Source organism: Rhinatrema bivittatum, chromosome 1 (assembly GCF_901001135.1).
Source record: "Rhinatrema bivittatum chromosome 1, aRhiBiv1.1, whole genome shotgun sequence".
NCBI classification, from domain to species: domain Eukaryota; kingdom Metazoa; phylum Chordata; class Amphibia; order Gymnophiona; family Rhinatrematidae; genus Rhinatrema; species Rhinatrema bivittatum.
The window spans coordinates 533,341,702-533,358,683 of NC_042615.1; the positions used below are offsets into that span (position 1 = coordinate 533,341,702).

Consider the following 16,982-nt stretch of genomic DNA (forward strand, 5'->3'; position numbering starts at 1 on the left):
CAGCAGCCAATGACAGGGACAGCTGGGCTCAAATTCCACCCAACAAGCCCAAAAAACCCGTGATTGACAGCAAAAATCGACCAACAATAAGCAACCCACGAACTGGAAAAAAAAATTGACTCTCTAGGGAAAAAAAGCCCAAACTCGCCTTGGAGTTGACTGGGCTTGCGCAACACAACTGCGCAACACAACTGCACACTGCAGGTGACACACTAACGTGTCGCGACACACAGTTTGGAAAGCTCTGCTCTATGGTATGGGTAGGTTTGAAAGATTCCAACACTGCATCCGAGTTCGGGAGGAGGGAGGCGTCCAGGGGTGGAGTATTAGGACTGGAAGGTAGTCTAGATAGAGTATTGGAGATTTTGTTCTGGAAGAAGAGAGCTAGATCATTGGCTTTCGATTGGGCTTGGTCCTCGGGAATTGTAGAGGTAGCAGATTTAGTGAGATCGGAAACATAAGTGAAGAGAGCCTTTGTGTTGAATATCAGATCATGGATTCGGAGGGCATAAGTCTCTTTTTGTTCGTAGGGTAGCAGTTCTGTAGTAATGGAGAGTGGCTTTATAAGAGGCTAGAGAGCTGGGGTTGGGGGTCTTCCGCCATTTCTTTTCTTTCTGTCTCAGGTCTTGTTTTAATGAGTGAAGCTCCTTTGAGAACCACGGTTGTTTGTTTTTTTGGGACTGGTTGATAATCTTTGTCGTATAAGGGCATAGATTGTTAGCTATGTCAGAGGAGTTGCTGGAGTGCAGAGTCCAGCTGGCGGTGGTTCGGGCACAGCAGGGCTTTCGTCCTGTGGCACAGTCTGCACTGGACCAGATTCCATCAGACCTCTGGAGAGAAGCTCATCGGTGCGTTACCGACCCAGCTGGTGTCTATCGGGACAGCATTAGTGCCCAGTGGGGCACAGAGGGCTCCCCCCCTCCCCCCACTGATACGGTGGTCGCTGCCGGTTCCTCCGAGGAAGCTCCACCTGGCTGGCAGAGATGCTGGGGCATGCAGTCCACTGACCAGTTTTACCGGTGTCTGCACCTTCTTTGAAGGCCAAGAACCTAGGGCTCCATCCCCTGTAGCTTACAGTAAGGATGAGGACCCCCTATGACCCTTGCGGATGATGCTTTGGAGCCCTACTCTCAGGGCTCTGAGGATCTCCCATCAGATCCTTCTGCTACAGAGAAGCGAAGGAAGTCTCTGCCTGAGGTCTTGATTTTCGCAGGATTTGTGAGGGCAATGGTAGAAGCCATCCTGTTTCAGTTGTTAACAGAGGAGGATGCCAGGCACAAAATGCTTGAGATCTCCAGGTTGTGGAGCCTCCTAAGGAAATCGTGGTGGTCCTGGTGCACAATATCTTTAGAGCTGCTGCTCAGGATATGGAAACACCCCCTTACAGTGCCTCCCGTTAATAAAAAGGTGGATGGGGTCTACCTCGTCCAGAAGGTGGCCGGATTCAATAAATGTCAACTTCCTCACTTCGGGACCATCATGAAACCATCCTACAACTCTCTGCCAGGAAGCTGGTGAGACAGGGACACATGAAGTACTGTCCTCTGCCCCCTCATTCCTGGCAACACCATCAGGGCTCCCATGGCTGTCCCAGGCAGCAGAGAGCCCCCAAGCCCCTGCCAGCACCTTAGTCAACTCCAGGTTTTGGCTGGGCTGTATGGAGTCGCCTGTACCCAGGAAGCTGGACTGTCTGGTCGGGGGCAGGCTGCTGTTCTTCATGAACCAGTGGTCCAGTATAACCTCTGACCAGTGGGTTCTTTCCATTGTCCGTCAAGGGTTCTAATTGATCCTATTGGGTGTCCCACCAAATTGTCCTCCATGCCTATTTTGGAGGCCAGTAGCGCATTAGGAGGTACTGCTAGTGGGGCGCTCCTCCCTCTTAACAGACGGGCAGACGAGCCCATACCACCAGGGCAAAGAGGGCAGAGATTCTATTCTAAGTACTTCCTGATTCCAAAGAGAACAGGACTCCTCCTTCCCATCCTAGACCTAAAGACCTTGAACAAGTTTCTAAAAAGATAAAAGTTCAAGATGGTTTCCCTTGGTCTCGTCATTCCTCTTACAAAAAGGGGACTGGCTGTGCTCCCTCGATCTAAAGGACACACGCACATCGAGATCTTCCCCGGTCACAGTATCTCCGATTTGTGGTGGGAAAATAGCACTTCCAGTACCGAATGTTGGCGTTTGGGCTAGTGTCAGTCCCTCGAGTCTTCACAAAATGCCAGGCCATGATGGCAGCACATCTCTGCAGCTGGGATTGCATGTTTTCCCTTATCTGGACAATTGGTTGGTCAAGAGCACATCTCAGGCAGAAGCTTCCAGACTCCATCTGGGTGTTGGAGTCACTAGGGTTCGTCATCAACTAACTGAAGTCCCATCTCAGCCCAATCATTTCAATCGGATTTCATAGAAACTGTTAGTCCTGGCTCAGGCCAAGGCTTTCCTGCCTTGTCAAAGGACCATCACATTGACCATTGCCACAGAAATTCAGCAGAGCCAACAAGTGTCAGCCTGGCATATGTTGAGGCTGTTGGACCATGTAGCCACAGCTATCCAATGTCAGTCCCTTGGCACATTTACACATGTACAGAGCCCAATGGACCCTGAGATCAGCCACTCAGAGCCTCCAGGATTGCATCCGATTCACCCCATCTCTCTGGGACTCATTGTCCTGGTGGTGGGAATTTTCAAATCTGGAACGGGGGAGCTCTTTTTGAAGTCCTCCTACTCAAATTGTCCTAACCACGGATGCATGCACCCTGTGGTGGGGAGCTCATGTAGATGGGCTCAGCACCCAGGGTCTCTAGTCCCCTCAGCAACACTTGTTAAATCAACTTCTTGGAGCTTTGGATGATCAGGTACACGTTGTGGGCTTTCAGAGATCCCCTGTCAGTATGCAAGTTCAAAGTGTACTGTGGCATCCTAACCTCTAGGCCCTGTCACTCATAGCCTGGATATTGAGAGTTAATTCTGCAGCTGCTTGATCTTTCAGAGGATGTCTCTGGTCCTGGCAGCTTTTAGAAAGCCTTCCACTAGAAAGTCCTGTGGACTGAAATGGAGGAGGTTTTCCATGTGATGTGAGCAGAAGGGCCTAGATCCATTCTCCTGCCCCACACAAAACCTGATTACCTTCTATGCCTATCGGAGGCTGGTTTAAAAACCAACTCTGTTAGAGTTCATCTTAGTGCAATTGGCACATGCCACCAAGATATAGATGACATGCCATCTCTGTACAGCCTATAGTTGTACATTTCATGCAGGGCCTGCTTTAATTGAAGCCTCCCATAAGGCCTCCTGTTATGTCTTGGGACCTCAACGTGGTGTTAGCTCAGCTGACTAAATTCCTTTGGAGCTGCTGCTGCTGCTGCGCACTTGTGACCTGAAGTATGGGATCTGGAAGGTCATATTTTTGGTGGTGATCACTTCAGTGTGCAGGGGTTAGCAAGCTCCAGGCCTTTGTGACTTATCCACCTTACATTGTTTTATCATGATAGGGTGGTCTTGCATACATATCCTAATTTCCTGCATAAGGTGGTGATGAATTTGCAACTTAGCCAGTCAATTGTCCTACTAATATTCTCTCCCATGCTCCATTTGTACCATGGCGAATGAGCTCTGCACAGTTTGGAATGCAAACGAGTCTTAGCCTTCTATCTGGAGCAGACAGAAGCCCATAGACAGTCCACCCAATTTTATTTCGTTTGATAACAGTAGATTGGGTGTTGCCATGCCAAACATTTACTATCCAGTTGGCTAGCAGATTGCATCTCCTTCTGTTATGCCCTGGTGGGACTGTATCTTGGAGTTCATGTCAAGGCTTGTTCTGTTAGAGCCATGGCAGCATCGGTGGCCCACTTGTGAGCAGTTCTGTGGAGGCGACCTGTAAGACTGCAGTGTGGAGTTCTCTCCACACATTTACATCTCAATACTGTCTGGCTAGGGATGGCAGATGTGACAGTAAGTTTGGCCAGTCTGTCCTTCAGAACCTGTTTGAGGCGTAGAACCCATCTCTCCCGCCTAGGGCCTGTTTGGGGTCAGGCTGTCTCCCCCTCTGTTACTAACAGCACTGGTGTTGTGCCTGTTAGAACCTGGTTTTGGTGTCTTTTGGTCCCCTTTTGTATTATGGAACAGCCTGTACCTAGGGATTCACTCGTGTGTGAGGACTACCATCCTTCTTGTCCTAGGATAAAACAGTTGCTTACCCATAACAGGTGTTCTTCAAGGGCAGTAGGATGTTGGTCCTCATAAAACCTGCCTACCACACCATGGAGTTGGGATTCTCCTATTTTTTATTTTAATCAATTCTATATTTCAAAACTGGAGAGGGAATCCTGCATGATATAGGGCATGCTCAGCGTGCCTAGTCAAAGTTGTAGAAATTTTGACATGTTTTCCGCATTGTGGCTCTATCTGAATGTCACCCAGGTGAGAGGACTACTATCCATGTGTGAAGACTAATATCTGCATTGCAGAATTCTCCCAGAAATAAAACCCACCCACCTCGCTTTTTGGAGATGTTCTTCTCCCAGTGAAATCTAAATTAGAAGTGAGGGATGCTATGGAGCTTCAGTGGCATGGACAAGAGGGGCTTATGCCTTTTCAGAAAGCTCTGGAAAAATCTGTTTGGTGGTGGTCATAGCCACATGAGTCACTTGTGTAGCTGAAATGCTGTCTTGTAGAATACCTGTTAAAAGGAAGGCAACTTTGCTTTTTGACTTGCATCTCCTCCTGTTTATGCTTTTGGCTTAATTTGGGCAATTCCTTATTGGAGCAACAGTGCCATGAATTTTTATTATATCTCTAGGGATTTTTTTTCATGTATTTTTATTTGATTTTTATTCTGCAGTCCTGATACAAATGGATTGCCCAGTGCAGTTTACAGTTTGACCATTAAACTATCTTATAAAAATGTCATAACACTAAAACATTAAAAAAACCAAAACTAAACAAAATTGAAGGGAAGTAAGACAGTTAAAACCCTACTGTCTCGTGTCCCTACTGCCCAGTTAAATCCAAACATCACCCATTCTCAATATTAAACTTTTTAGGCCTTTCAAACATAGTGGCTTCAAGTGGCCTACCAAGGAAAATCCATGTTTTAACCTTCTTCCTGAAAGTGAGTGTTGTGTTCCTACCTGAGTGCCAGTAGACAATTTCACAAGGAAGAAGGCACTACTGAAGAAAGCCCTAGTCCTCAAACTTTTTTTTTCCTGCATCTTTCACAGAGGGAATAATTAGTAACGCCCCTTGACTAGAATATTACTGTCACTGGGTCATTTTTAATCCCTTCCGTCTAACCCATACTTTATAGAGTCCATTACTGACCAGGGGCCATAGACTGTGGCTGCCTGGAGAATTTGCTATACTTGGACCCAGAACCTGTGACTATTGCCTGATGGCTTGAATTCCTTCCCTTTCAGAGGCAGTGAATGCTTCCAGTCCCTGCTAAAGTAGAAACAAGTTCAGGAATTGAATCTGGGTCTTCAAATCGTATATTGCATTGACAGTGAGCCATAGGAGAAGGGGCCTAGGTTGCTGTGTGGACTAAGTATATGCTGGCTCAGTAGCATATGCAGGAAAATATTGCAGCTAGTTCTATTGAGAACAGCTCCCTTCACATCTCTGGAGAGTGGATCAGTTGCCTGGGGATAAATGAGGTACCTATGGGGGGTTGGGGATGGTTACACTAGTAAGGCAAGAATACCACTAGTGAGCTTGAAGTGGTAGTCTTCAGATTTGATGTAGATGCTATGTTTATATAAAGTCAATCAAGCTCTGCTCTCTCCCTCTCTGTTCCCCCTTTCCTCTCTTGCCATTTCTCTCTTTTCCTGCCCCACCCCCTCTTTCACCTCCCTCTTCCTCTTATTCTGTCTGGCCCTTCCCACAGCAGTACTGTGAGAGAGGTCAGATTTTGGTTGGGCCATGGCCCCAGTGACCCACCCCTTTCTGATGCATGTACCCTAGCTCATTCTCATCATGTGGCCTCTGTCCCCTTTACTTAGAAGCATTTCTTCTTTTTCTTTCCTTTGGGGGAAATAAGCCAGATCAGTTATCTCAGGAAGCTCAGAGCATATTGCAATGTCACCAGGCATTTTTGAAGCTGCCCTGCTTCTGTGCTCACCAACTTTTTCCATTTTAGTCTATTTTACTTAAGACTCCATAACAGTAATTCATACAAGTGTCATATTCATATGTAAGTATTTTTATCAAACAAGGAAACTAAGCAGCATGAAATATTCACATTTCTTTTAAGTAGAAATGAATGACATATCTCATTGATATCTTAGAAGGCATACATTTTTTTTTCTCTACTGAACTCTGCAAGCTGTTGAAACAGAGTGCTGACAAAAATACAAGATCATTTGCTAGCCACTTTCCTGGACTATAATCTAGGAGCACAGAAACGTTTCAAATGTATTTTGCAAAACTTAAATTCAACAACAAAAAATGTTTAATTGGAGATTAAAATCAACTGCCAGCAGTTCTACTGCACAAGGAAGTATTGTGTATTTAATTATAAAATCCATCTATGTCACTAGTTCTTATTTACATTCTCCAAGGACGAGCAAGAAGATAAACATATAATAATTCAACCCGTGCAGCAAGTACGTGATCTAGGTTTCTTAATTGACACCAAATTAAATTGCAAAGCCCACATTACATCCAAAGTCAAAGAAGGTTATCATAAATTAGCTATATTAAAACGATTAAAACCTTTTCTGGACCAAAATGATTTCAGGACTACACTTCAACTGCTCATCTTCGCCAATTTGGATTAGTGTAATGGTTTACTATTAGGATTACCTCCTAATAACAATACAGCCACTACAAATTCTACAGAATACAGCAGCTAGGATTCTCACCGAAACAGAAAACAGGATCATATCACACCAGTTCTTATATCATTACATTGGCTACCGATAAAATACAGTCGATTACAAAATTCTAACAGTGCACAAAATTCTTTACGGAGAAAAAACAGACTGGTTCAATACAGCAATAAAAATACAGGGGGAGAAGCAAAATGGCCGTCCATTGAACAACACACCGAAAACACTCCTCTTACTTTGGAAAAGAATTTTCACTTATTGCCTCGATACCTCATACAAAGCATAAAGCTAAACTCAAGAGGAGTAGAGCCTATGCAATCTAAACAATTATAGATGGTTCAGAAGAGAATTGAGGACCGTTTTCCGGCGACCCCTGTTCATACGCCCGGAGCGACTGCTGTGGTGGAGGAGCACCTAGAGCGAGGCACTCCTCCTTTGGCAGAGGAGATCTCTTTAACCCCGGGAGCGCCGGCGACACCTATGCCTCCGGGAGCAGTCTTGGATGAAGATGCTTCAGAAACGGAGAGGCTCTGAGAGAGCACGGAAATGCAACTAACTGAAGAAGAGAGAGCCGGGAGAATTGGTAAGATTCCTGGAATCGTAGATGAGCTGCAGGCCGCTGCGAGAATGCCATCTTCTAAACAGATGGCAAACTTGTTTACTTCTACCCCAGAAGGTCTGGGAGAATTATCTTCTGGAGCCCTTGAAGCAGTTAGTCTACGATCAGATGGGGATACATAAAAAACCCAGAGTGGTAAGATTAAAATTACAAAACCTATGAATATTACTTTGGATACACTATGGAGTGCGATAATGAGGCTTGAGGCAGCGGTAACAACGCTGACAGGTATAGTAATGGAAACAAAAACTCTTAAGAATTCTGATTGATAGAATGCCAAGAACAAAGAATATCAGAAGTTGAAATAAGATTGAACAAAATAGAGAAAATACAAACCAATTTAATTGTCTGAATCAATGTATACTAAAAAAGCCAGAATACCTGGAGAATAGCATGTGGTTATTGAACTCTAAATTTTCCTGTTATAACACAGATGGCACCAATTGATCTGTTTAAGGAATATGTTAGACAGTCACTTAAAATGCCAGATACATGTATGCCTGTAGTGAGCAAAGCTTTTTATTTGCCTCTGGGAAATAGAACTCAAAATCTAGCTCAGCAGGCCAACATGAAAGAAGGAACACCAGCAAAGGAAATTGACTTGAACTTGAATTTGTCTGAATTTTTGCAAAATTCACAAGATATGGAAATAACCCAAAAAGGAACTTTATTGGTTACTTTTACATTTCAATCGGACAGACAATGTATTAAAATTCTTCTTTAGAGTAAGAACATCACTATTCTATGGGCAGAAGATCTGGGTATTCCCAGACCTCACAAGGGCTACACAGTGCCGGAGGAAGAAGTTTCTGGCATTAAGATCTGGTGTATTGACAAAAGGAGGACAATTCTTCCTACGATACCGGTGTAGATGCCTTGTGAACTATAGGAATACCAAATATGTATTCCAAGAACCAGAACGGCTAAGGGTGTTGATGGAGTCCACTCAGTAACCGGTTGTGGTAGAGCAGTGGAGAATTTGCTCAATGGCCTACTTGCATTACTTCTTAGTTTAAATGCTCTAAATGCTAGGCTTCTCCCCCCCCCCCCCCTTTTTCCTTTGTATTATGTGGGTATATGTGATAATCTATTTCTGATAATCTTGATTTTTCTTATTTTTTTACTTGTAACTGTAATATTATCCATATTTCAAACAAGATTGTTTCTTGTAATTATGTTAAAATGCATTAAAAAAAAAATACATACACCGCAGCGAAATTTTAGATCTATAAATCAAGGACTTTTGCCTATTCCATCGATTAAAAACAGTCCGTTTGACTCAGGTAAGGGAGAGAGCAATATCGTTAGCAAGTGCTAATTTATGGAACGCTTTACCGACCGAAACCAGACTACAACAATAAGAAATTAAAACTTGGCTATTCAGGAAGGCATTTTATGAAACGCAATAGTTTTCTAATCTAATCACTTCTTACTGTCACACTTTTACTTTCATGATCTCTGGCTTATTGAATTCTCATCATTACAATAATTTAATTCATATTTTAGGAGTTATGATTTATATATTTTTGTTTTGATTATGAATTGATAGATGATGATGATAATTTTAACTGTTTTAAGAGGTAGGATTGCTTGCTATCAACTCTATATGGGGCAGTACTCCAGAAACCTCTGTAAACACTGCAGATACTGCAAATGACTGTTTAATAACAAAAAGGGCTGAAGACTGAAGTTTCTTTAAAATTAAAACAATGGACCAGTAATATGCTTAACACTGATTATCTAAACAGCAGGCAATATGCTGACTTTAGCAGAAGAGAATGTAATAATTGTGATAAAATTACTACAGATGGACATTTGTTACTAAGTACTACAAAATAGCTATGACTGTATAATGGCCAGCATCGTATAGCTTAGCTATTCAAATAGGATGTTGTATATGAAGTCCTTTTATGAGAGAGAATTTGAACATACATGCAATCAGAAAGGACACGTTCTCAACTGTATTCTCAAGGCATCTAAAAGTAATTTAAAAAAAAAAAAAGCCCTGTTGAACTTGTATCATCTGAGACAAAGAAGATTGAAGGAAGATGACATCTCTGCATATTCAGTGTCTCCCCATTTACATGCCTAAAGCTCCTGATTTGGGCTAGCAGAATGATTCAGAGTAAGCGCCAATGCAGAGATAAAAGATGGGAATTTAGAATTGCACCACACTACCTCTATTAAAGATAATTTTCTGAAACTACTTATACAATATACATTATGTAAACTGTAATAAGATAAGGCTTGTTTACTTATCATCTGTTATCAAGTTTGTTTAACAATACATTATCTGATGTCCAAAACAAATTTTCTAAATATTCATAATCAGAATAAATCTACATTTTTTTTTAATATATAAAGTTAGAAGCAGCTTTTTATTATATTCCCCACTACAAGGCGAGATAGGAAAGATATGATAGAGACATTTAAATATCTCAAGATTCATTGCACAGTAGGCTCTAGAATGATGGGTCATGAGGGTTCATTGGAAGAGGGAGAAAAGGGGTAGACTCAGTCATTTTAAGAAATATTTCTTTACAGAAAGTAAATGCATGGAACGATCTTTTAGTGGAGGTGATGGAGACAAAAATGGTATCTGAATTTAAGAAAGCATGGGATAAGTATAGGAGATCTCTGAGGGAGTGATGGAAATTGTAAAGATAAATTAGGTGGATGGGCAGACTAGATAAATCAAACAGTCTTTTTCTGCCGTCATGTTTCTATGTGTTTGGAAACTTATATGCATCTACCCAGAGTAGACTAATCTCAGCTGGGCAAATTGGATGGGCCATTTGGTTTTTATGTGCTGTCATTTCCCATTTACTATATAGAAAACAAAAAACAATCAATATAATCACAATTTATAATCTGTAATTCTCATAAGTGTTGTAATTCTAAAGTAGAATTTTTTTCTGTGGTTTGGAAACCACATATAGATCTTATTTGACCTCAGTAGACTATTCTGTAGAAGATTTAGGTAGACATATTTGGTTATGTTGAAAAAAGGCCAGAAGTCTAATAATCTTTTGATTTGTTTTAAATGGTAATCTGGGGCAAAGGGAATCTATCCATTTCAGCTTTGCACTGAATAAAATATCCCTCCAAATCCACCAAATAGCAACTATTGCCCAGCTTCTCATAATGTTTATTAACCTGTTGTATTGCTTTCTTTTTCCTTATGGTTTTATATTGAACTAAAAAATTTTATTAGCAAGAACAGACATTTTTTGGACTGAAAATAGGTAGTTTTGTGCAATAACAAATAAATGGCTAACTAGAATATACACTGCATTTATCAAAATTTTTTTTTTCCTAGACCACAAATGGATACATCTTGTTTTTTGATATTCTCCCAGCGGGAGAGGACAAATACCTATATGGACCTGTATATCCCAAGTAAGATTTGTGTTTTCTGTTAATGTTTTCTCTGATTAATACAGTAGAGAAATAGAAAAGAAATGTTTAGAGTTAAGTAAGGGGGGGGGGGGGGTTTCTCTCTGTTTTTGGCCCTTAAAACTGGTTAATATTTAATCTTATGTATAGTCACTATCCCACAGAATTGGATTTTATAGTAAACTTGTTAGAAGATAGTTTGTTTAAAGGGCAGCACAATATTGGGAGTATAGAAGAATTTGAATAATGACTGTTCAACTGAACATTTTTGTAACCTAAGCCTTCTAGCACACTGGTTCACAATCAGGTCCTTCAGGCCCATACTGTAGGTCTAATTTTTATAATATCTCCAATGAATAGACATGAGATATGCTTGTGTTTACCAGTATATGCAAATATATTACATGCTTTGTAGATATCCTGAAAATCAGGCCAATTGGGTAGTCTTCAAGAACCAGTGATCTTGAAGGTAAGAGTTTTGTGAGGCATATCAGACATGGAACCAAAAATTGCTGTACTTTGTGACCCATAATCAAGTATTCATTTGCTGACGGGATATATTGGGTAAGAATGACCCAGGAAATTGGAGAAAATAGAAGTCCCTAATTATAGTGGCAATTTTGTCATTTATTCCCAGATCAATAAACTTTGACTATGATTGAAAGTGTTATTTAAGTATTATAAATGCATAAGTTAAATATGATTTAATTTAATGAAGAGAATTACATAATTCAATGTTTTTCCAATTAAGTTTCGCTGTAAACCGATGTGATATGTATTGTTACATGAATGTCGGTATAAAAAATGTTCTAAATTAATTTTAATTAGCTGTTGTATTTGATCATAGTCTGTAGTTCTCATTTTTAAATGTAAATTTATTGGGGATAAATTTACATTTATCCCCAATAAATGTATCCAATGGAGCCTGGCCTGGAACTTTTATATCAAAGTTTCTAAAATTTTGTCTGACTCAACAGAGCATGCCACCATACAACATGTCCATGTGGGGAGCCCCTTCAGAACTGCAGCTTTTGCATGTAGACTAATAGCTCTGGCAACTTTACTCCACTTCTAAGTTATTTCCAGTGCTAAGAAAACACGTGCTCTGCCTACACACCTCTCTATCGGGCTGATACAGTAAAAGTCACAGGAGAGCCAGCGAGCGCCCACTCTCCTGACGCACGCACAGGCCAGTGTCCTGTGGCCGCGATTCAGTATCTGCCTGTATGCAAATTAGGGCTCTTTTTGACAGCAGGTTTGACAGCCGATGCTCAATTTTACCGGCGTCTGTTCTCAAACCCGCTGAAAGCCATGGGTTTGGAAAACGGATGCCAGCAAAATTGAGCGTCCGTCTTCCAACCTGTGGGCAGAATTTAAAATTTTTTTATTTTATTTTTGGGGCCTCTGACTTAATATCGCTATGATAATATTGCTATATTAAGTCGGAGGGTGTACGGAAAAGCAGTTTTTTCTGCTTTTCTGAACACTTTCCCAGTGCCTGCCGAAATTAACGCTTCCTTTTGGGCAGGCGTTAATTTCTGAAAGTAAAATGTGTGGCTTCGCCGCACATTTTACTTTCTGTATCGCGCGGGATTGATTAATAGGCCCATCAACATGCATTTGCATGTTGCGGGCGCTATTAGTTTCAGGGGGGGGGGGGGGGTTGGACGCGCGTTTTCCACGCGCTATTACCCCTTGGGTGGCAAGGGGCGGAGCTGTCTCTCCAAGCTAGTAGAGCTTTCAGCTCTATTGAACGTGTGCGGAGCTCCCATATAACTATTATGTTCTGTAATTCTCTTCAGTCTCATTTTGTCCATGCTTTGCAAGGATGGCAAAATCTGTTTCTCAGAGGACAAGCAGGATGGTAGTCTTCACACATGGGTGACATCAGATGGAGCCCCAATGCTGAAAACTTGTCAAAGTTTCTAGAATTTTCACTAAGCACACTGAGCATGTTCAGCATGCCCTATACCATGCGTCCATGCAAGGTTCCTCTTCAGACTTTTTTTTTTTTCCCCCCGTGGATCTGTAAGCCTCGCAGTATGACCTCACTTTGGCTATTTTTAGCCTTGTGGAAAACACTTTTTGTTGTTCGCATTTTTTTTTCTTCTGTCGCCAGGTCCCTCTCTGTCCTTCCCCCATAGTCAGGGTTTTTTTTGCATTTCGGGTAAGATTCCTTTTGCGGTTGATTTCTTCCCCCCCCCCCCCCCCCCCCGTAATAGCGGTGCCTTGGTGCCCACCAACCATCGCTGTAGACTGCCATCACTTTTGACTTTGCGGCACTTTTTTGTTTCGCCCCATCATGGCCACATCCGATTTTCACCAATGCCCCTGGTGCCCGAGGACCGTGTCTATCACTGATCCTTATGAGCTATGCATCCTAACATTGTGTAACTATAGCATGGGTTATTTTTCCCTGTATGCATCACCTTGCACTTTTCCACATTAAATTTCATTTGTCATTTGGATGCCCAATTTTCCAGTCTCACAAGGTCTTCCTGCAATTTATCACAATCCGCTTGTGATTTAAGTACTCTGAATAATTTTGTATCATCTGCAAATTTGATTACCTCACTCGTCGTATTCCTTTCCAGAACATTTATAAATATATTGAAAAGCACGGATCCCAGTACAGATCCCTGAGGCACTCCACTGTCCATTCCCCTCCACTGAGAAAATTGTCCATTTAATCCTTCTCTATTTCCTGTCTTTTTAGCCAGTTTGCAATCCACGAAAGGACATCGCCACCTATCCCATGACTTTTTACTTTTCCTAGAAGCCTCTCATGAGGAAATTTGTCAAACGCCTTCTGAAAATCCAAATACACTACATCTACTGGTTCACCTTTATCTACATGTTTATTAACTCCAAAAAAAGTGAAGCAGAATTGTGAGGCAAGACTTGCCTTGGCTGACTTTGTTCCATTAAACCATGTCTTTCTATATGTTCTGTGATTTTGATATTTAGAACACTTTCCACTCTTTTTCCTGGCACTGAAGTCAGGCTACCTGGTCTGTAGTTTCCCAGATTGCTCCTGGAGCCCTTTTTAAAAATTGGGGTTACATTAGCCACCCTCCAGTCTTCAGGTACAATGTATGATTTTAATGAGTTTACAAATTTTTACTAATAGATCTGAAATTTTCATTTTTGAGTTCCTTCAGAACCCTGGGGTGTATGCAATCCCCAGTCAGGTGATTTTACTATTCTTCATTTTGTCAATCAGGCCTACCACATCTTCTAGGTTTACCGTGATTTGGTTCAGTCCATCTGAATCATTACTCATGAAAACCTTCTCCGGAACGGATATCTCCCCAACATATCCTCTTCAGTAAACACTGAGGCAAAGAAATCATTTAATCTTTCTGCTATGGCCTTATCTTCTCTAAGTGCCCCTTTAACCCCTCAATCATCTAACAGTCCAGCTGACTCTCTCACAGGCTTTCTGCTGTGAATGTATTTTTAAAACTTTTTACTGTGAGTTTTTGCCTCTACGGCCAACTTTTCAAATTCTCTTAGCCTGTCTTATCAATGTCTTACATTTAACTTGCCAACGCTTATGCTTTATCCTATTTTCTTCTCTTGGATCCTCCTTCCAATTTTTGAATGAAGATCTTTTGGCTAAAATAGCCGTTTACCTCTCACCTTTTAACCATGCCAGTAATCGTTTTGCCTTCCTTCCACCTTAATGTGTGGAATATATCTGGACTGTGCTTCTTGGATGGTATTTTTTAACAATGTCCACGCCTCTTGCACACTTGCACACTTTTTACCTTTCTAGCTGTTCCTTTCAGGTTTTTTTAAACTATTTTTCTCATTTTCTCAGTTTCCCTTTTGAAAGTTTAGCACTAGAGCTGTGGATTTGCTTACTATCCCGCTTCCAGTCATTAATTCAAATTTAATCATATTATGATCACTATTGCCAAGCGGCCCCACCATTGTTACCGCTCTCACCAAATCCTGTGCTCTACTGAGAAACACGTTTACCCAGTCAATATTGGGGTAATTGAAATCTCCCATTATTACTGCACTACCAGTTTGGTTAGCTTCCCTAATTTCTCTGTCCGTCTCACCATCTTGGCCAGGTGGACGGTAGTATACTCATCACTATACTCTTCCCCAACACATAAGGGATTTCTACCCATAAAGATTCGATTGTGCATTTAGTCTCATGCAGGATGTTTATCCTGTTGGACTCTGCCATCCCAGACATAAAGCGCCACACCATCTCCCGTATGCTCCTCTCTGGCATTGTGATATAATTTGTACCCCGGTATAGCACTGTCCCATTGGTTGTCCTCCTTCCACCATGTCTCTGAGATGCCAATTAAGTCTGTCATTCACTGCTGTTCATTCTAAATCTCCCATCTTAATTCTTAGACTTCTGGCATTAGCATATAAACATTTCAGAGTGTGTGTTTTGTTTATTTTCATTCTGCCTTTTAATTGATAGGGATAAATTAGAATTTTGTTTTAGCTCAGGTGAGTTTTTAGTTACAGGCACTTGGACTACTTTTCTTATTGTTGGAAGCTCACGGTCGGGATGCCCTAATTCTAATGCATCATTAGTATCCTTTGAAGATATCTCCCTCCGAACCATGCACTGCTAAGTGACTGTCAGCTTTCCCCTTTGTTCTAGTTTAAAAGCTGCTCTGTCTCCTTTTTAAAGGTTAGCGCCAGCAGTCTGGTTCCACCCTGGTTAAGGTGGAGCCCATCCCTTCGGATGAGACTCCTCTTCCCCAAAGGTTCCCCAGTTCCTTACAAAACTGAATCCCTCTTCCTTGCACCATTGTCTCATCTACGCATTGAGACTCCGGAGCTCTGCCTTCCTCAGGGGATCTGCGCGTGTAACAGTGAGCATTTCAGAGAACGCTACCCTGGAGGTTCTGGATTTCAGCTTTCTACCTAAGAGTATAAATTTGGTTTCCAGAACTTCCCTCCCACATTTGACTATGTCGTTGGTGCCCACATGTACCATGACAGCCGGCTCTTCCCCAGCACTGTCTAAAATCCTATGTAGGTGACGCGTGAGGTCCGCCACCTTCGCACCAGGTAGGCAAGTTACCAGGCGATCCTCACACCCACCAGCCATCTGGCTGTCTACATTCCTAATCGAATCACCAACTTTGACTGCCAACCTAACCCTTCCCTCCTGGGCAGTAGCCCTTGGAGACACATCCTCTGTGCAAAAAGACAATGCACCACCTGGAGAGCAGGTCCTTGCTACAGGATCCTTTCCTGCTGCACCAGATTGATGCTCTCCGTTCATGAGACCACCATCCTCCAAGGCAGCATCAGGGCTGCCAGTCTGAAGTTAGGATTTGGCTACTATGTCCCTGAAGGTCTCATCTATATATTTCTGTCTGCCTCAGCTCCTCCGGGTCTGCCACTCTAGCCTCCAGAGATCGGACTCGTTCTCTGAGACAGGAGCTCTTTGCATCGGATGCACGTGTACAACTTCTCACCGGCGGGTAAAAGATCATACATCTATTTATTTGTATGTTTTTATATACCGAAGTTTAGTGAATGGCCTTCACTCCGGTTTACAGGTATAACAGTTTACATAGAATCAACGGTTTACATTCATAACTGTGGGAGGTGGCGCATGCTTACACTCCGAGAAGACAATTAGAGAACATAGGTTTATATGAATGGGCCTGCGGATTACAAGGTAACTGTGGGAGGGGTTAGAAATAGAGAGAAATATGAACCAATGTATAAAACAAGATAATATATGAACAATCATACTATTAATAGTCTCAACTGGGTATGATGCTAGGTAGACCGATTGGGAGGTGTTTGTGAGTAATAAAGTAATTAGCGGTGAATAAATTTCTTGGGGGTGGTAGAGTATTCGTTTAGCCTATTCCCTTCTTTGTAGGCTTGCCTGAAAAGCCAGGTTTTGAGTAGTTTTCTAAATATTTTTTTGTTCTGTAGTCTTAGGTTTTCCGGTAGGGTGTTCCAGAGGTGAGGTTCGGCTATTGAAATTGCTCTTTTTCTTATGGTTGTGAGTTTGGATGTGACTGATAGGATGTCCAGCTGTGCTTTGTTTCTTGATCTAGTGTTGCATTGAGTAATGTGTTGGTGTATAATGGTGTTTAGGCATGTGTTTTCATTGTTGTGTATTGTATTGTGGAAGA

General features: G+C 42.0%; 1 protein-coding gene across 2 annotated transcripts in view; it reads left to right on the forward strand.

Annotated features, from left to right (window-relative positions):
* Positions 1 to 16,982, forward strand: part of RIC1 (RIC1 homolog, RAB6A GEF complex partner 1) — a 312,556-nt gene that overhangs the window by 44,587 nt on the left and 250,987 nt on the right. For both annotated transcript variants that reach the window (XM_029613872.1, XM_029613883.1), the window contains exon 3: positions 10,769 to 10,848. In XM_029613872.1, the coding sequence (XP_029469732.1) occupies positions 10,769 to 10,848 (80 nt within the window). The remainder of the gene's footprint in view (positions 1 to 10,768; positions 10,849 to 16,982) is intronic.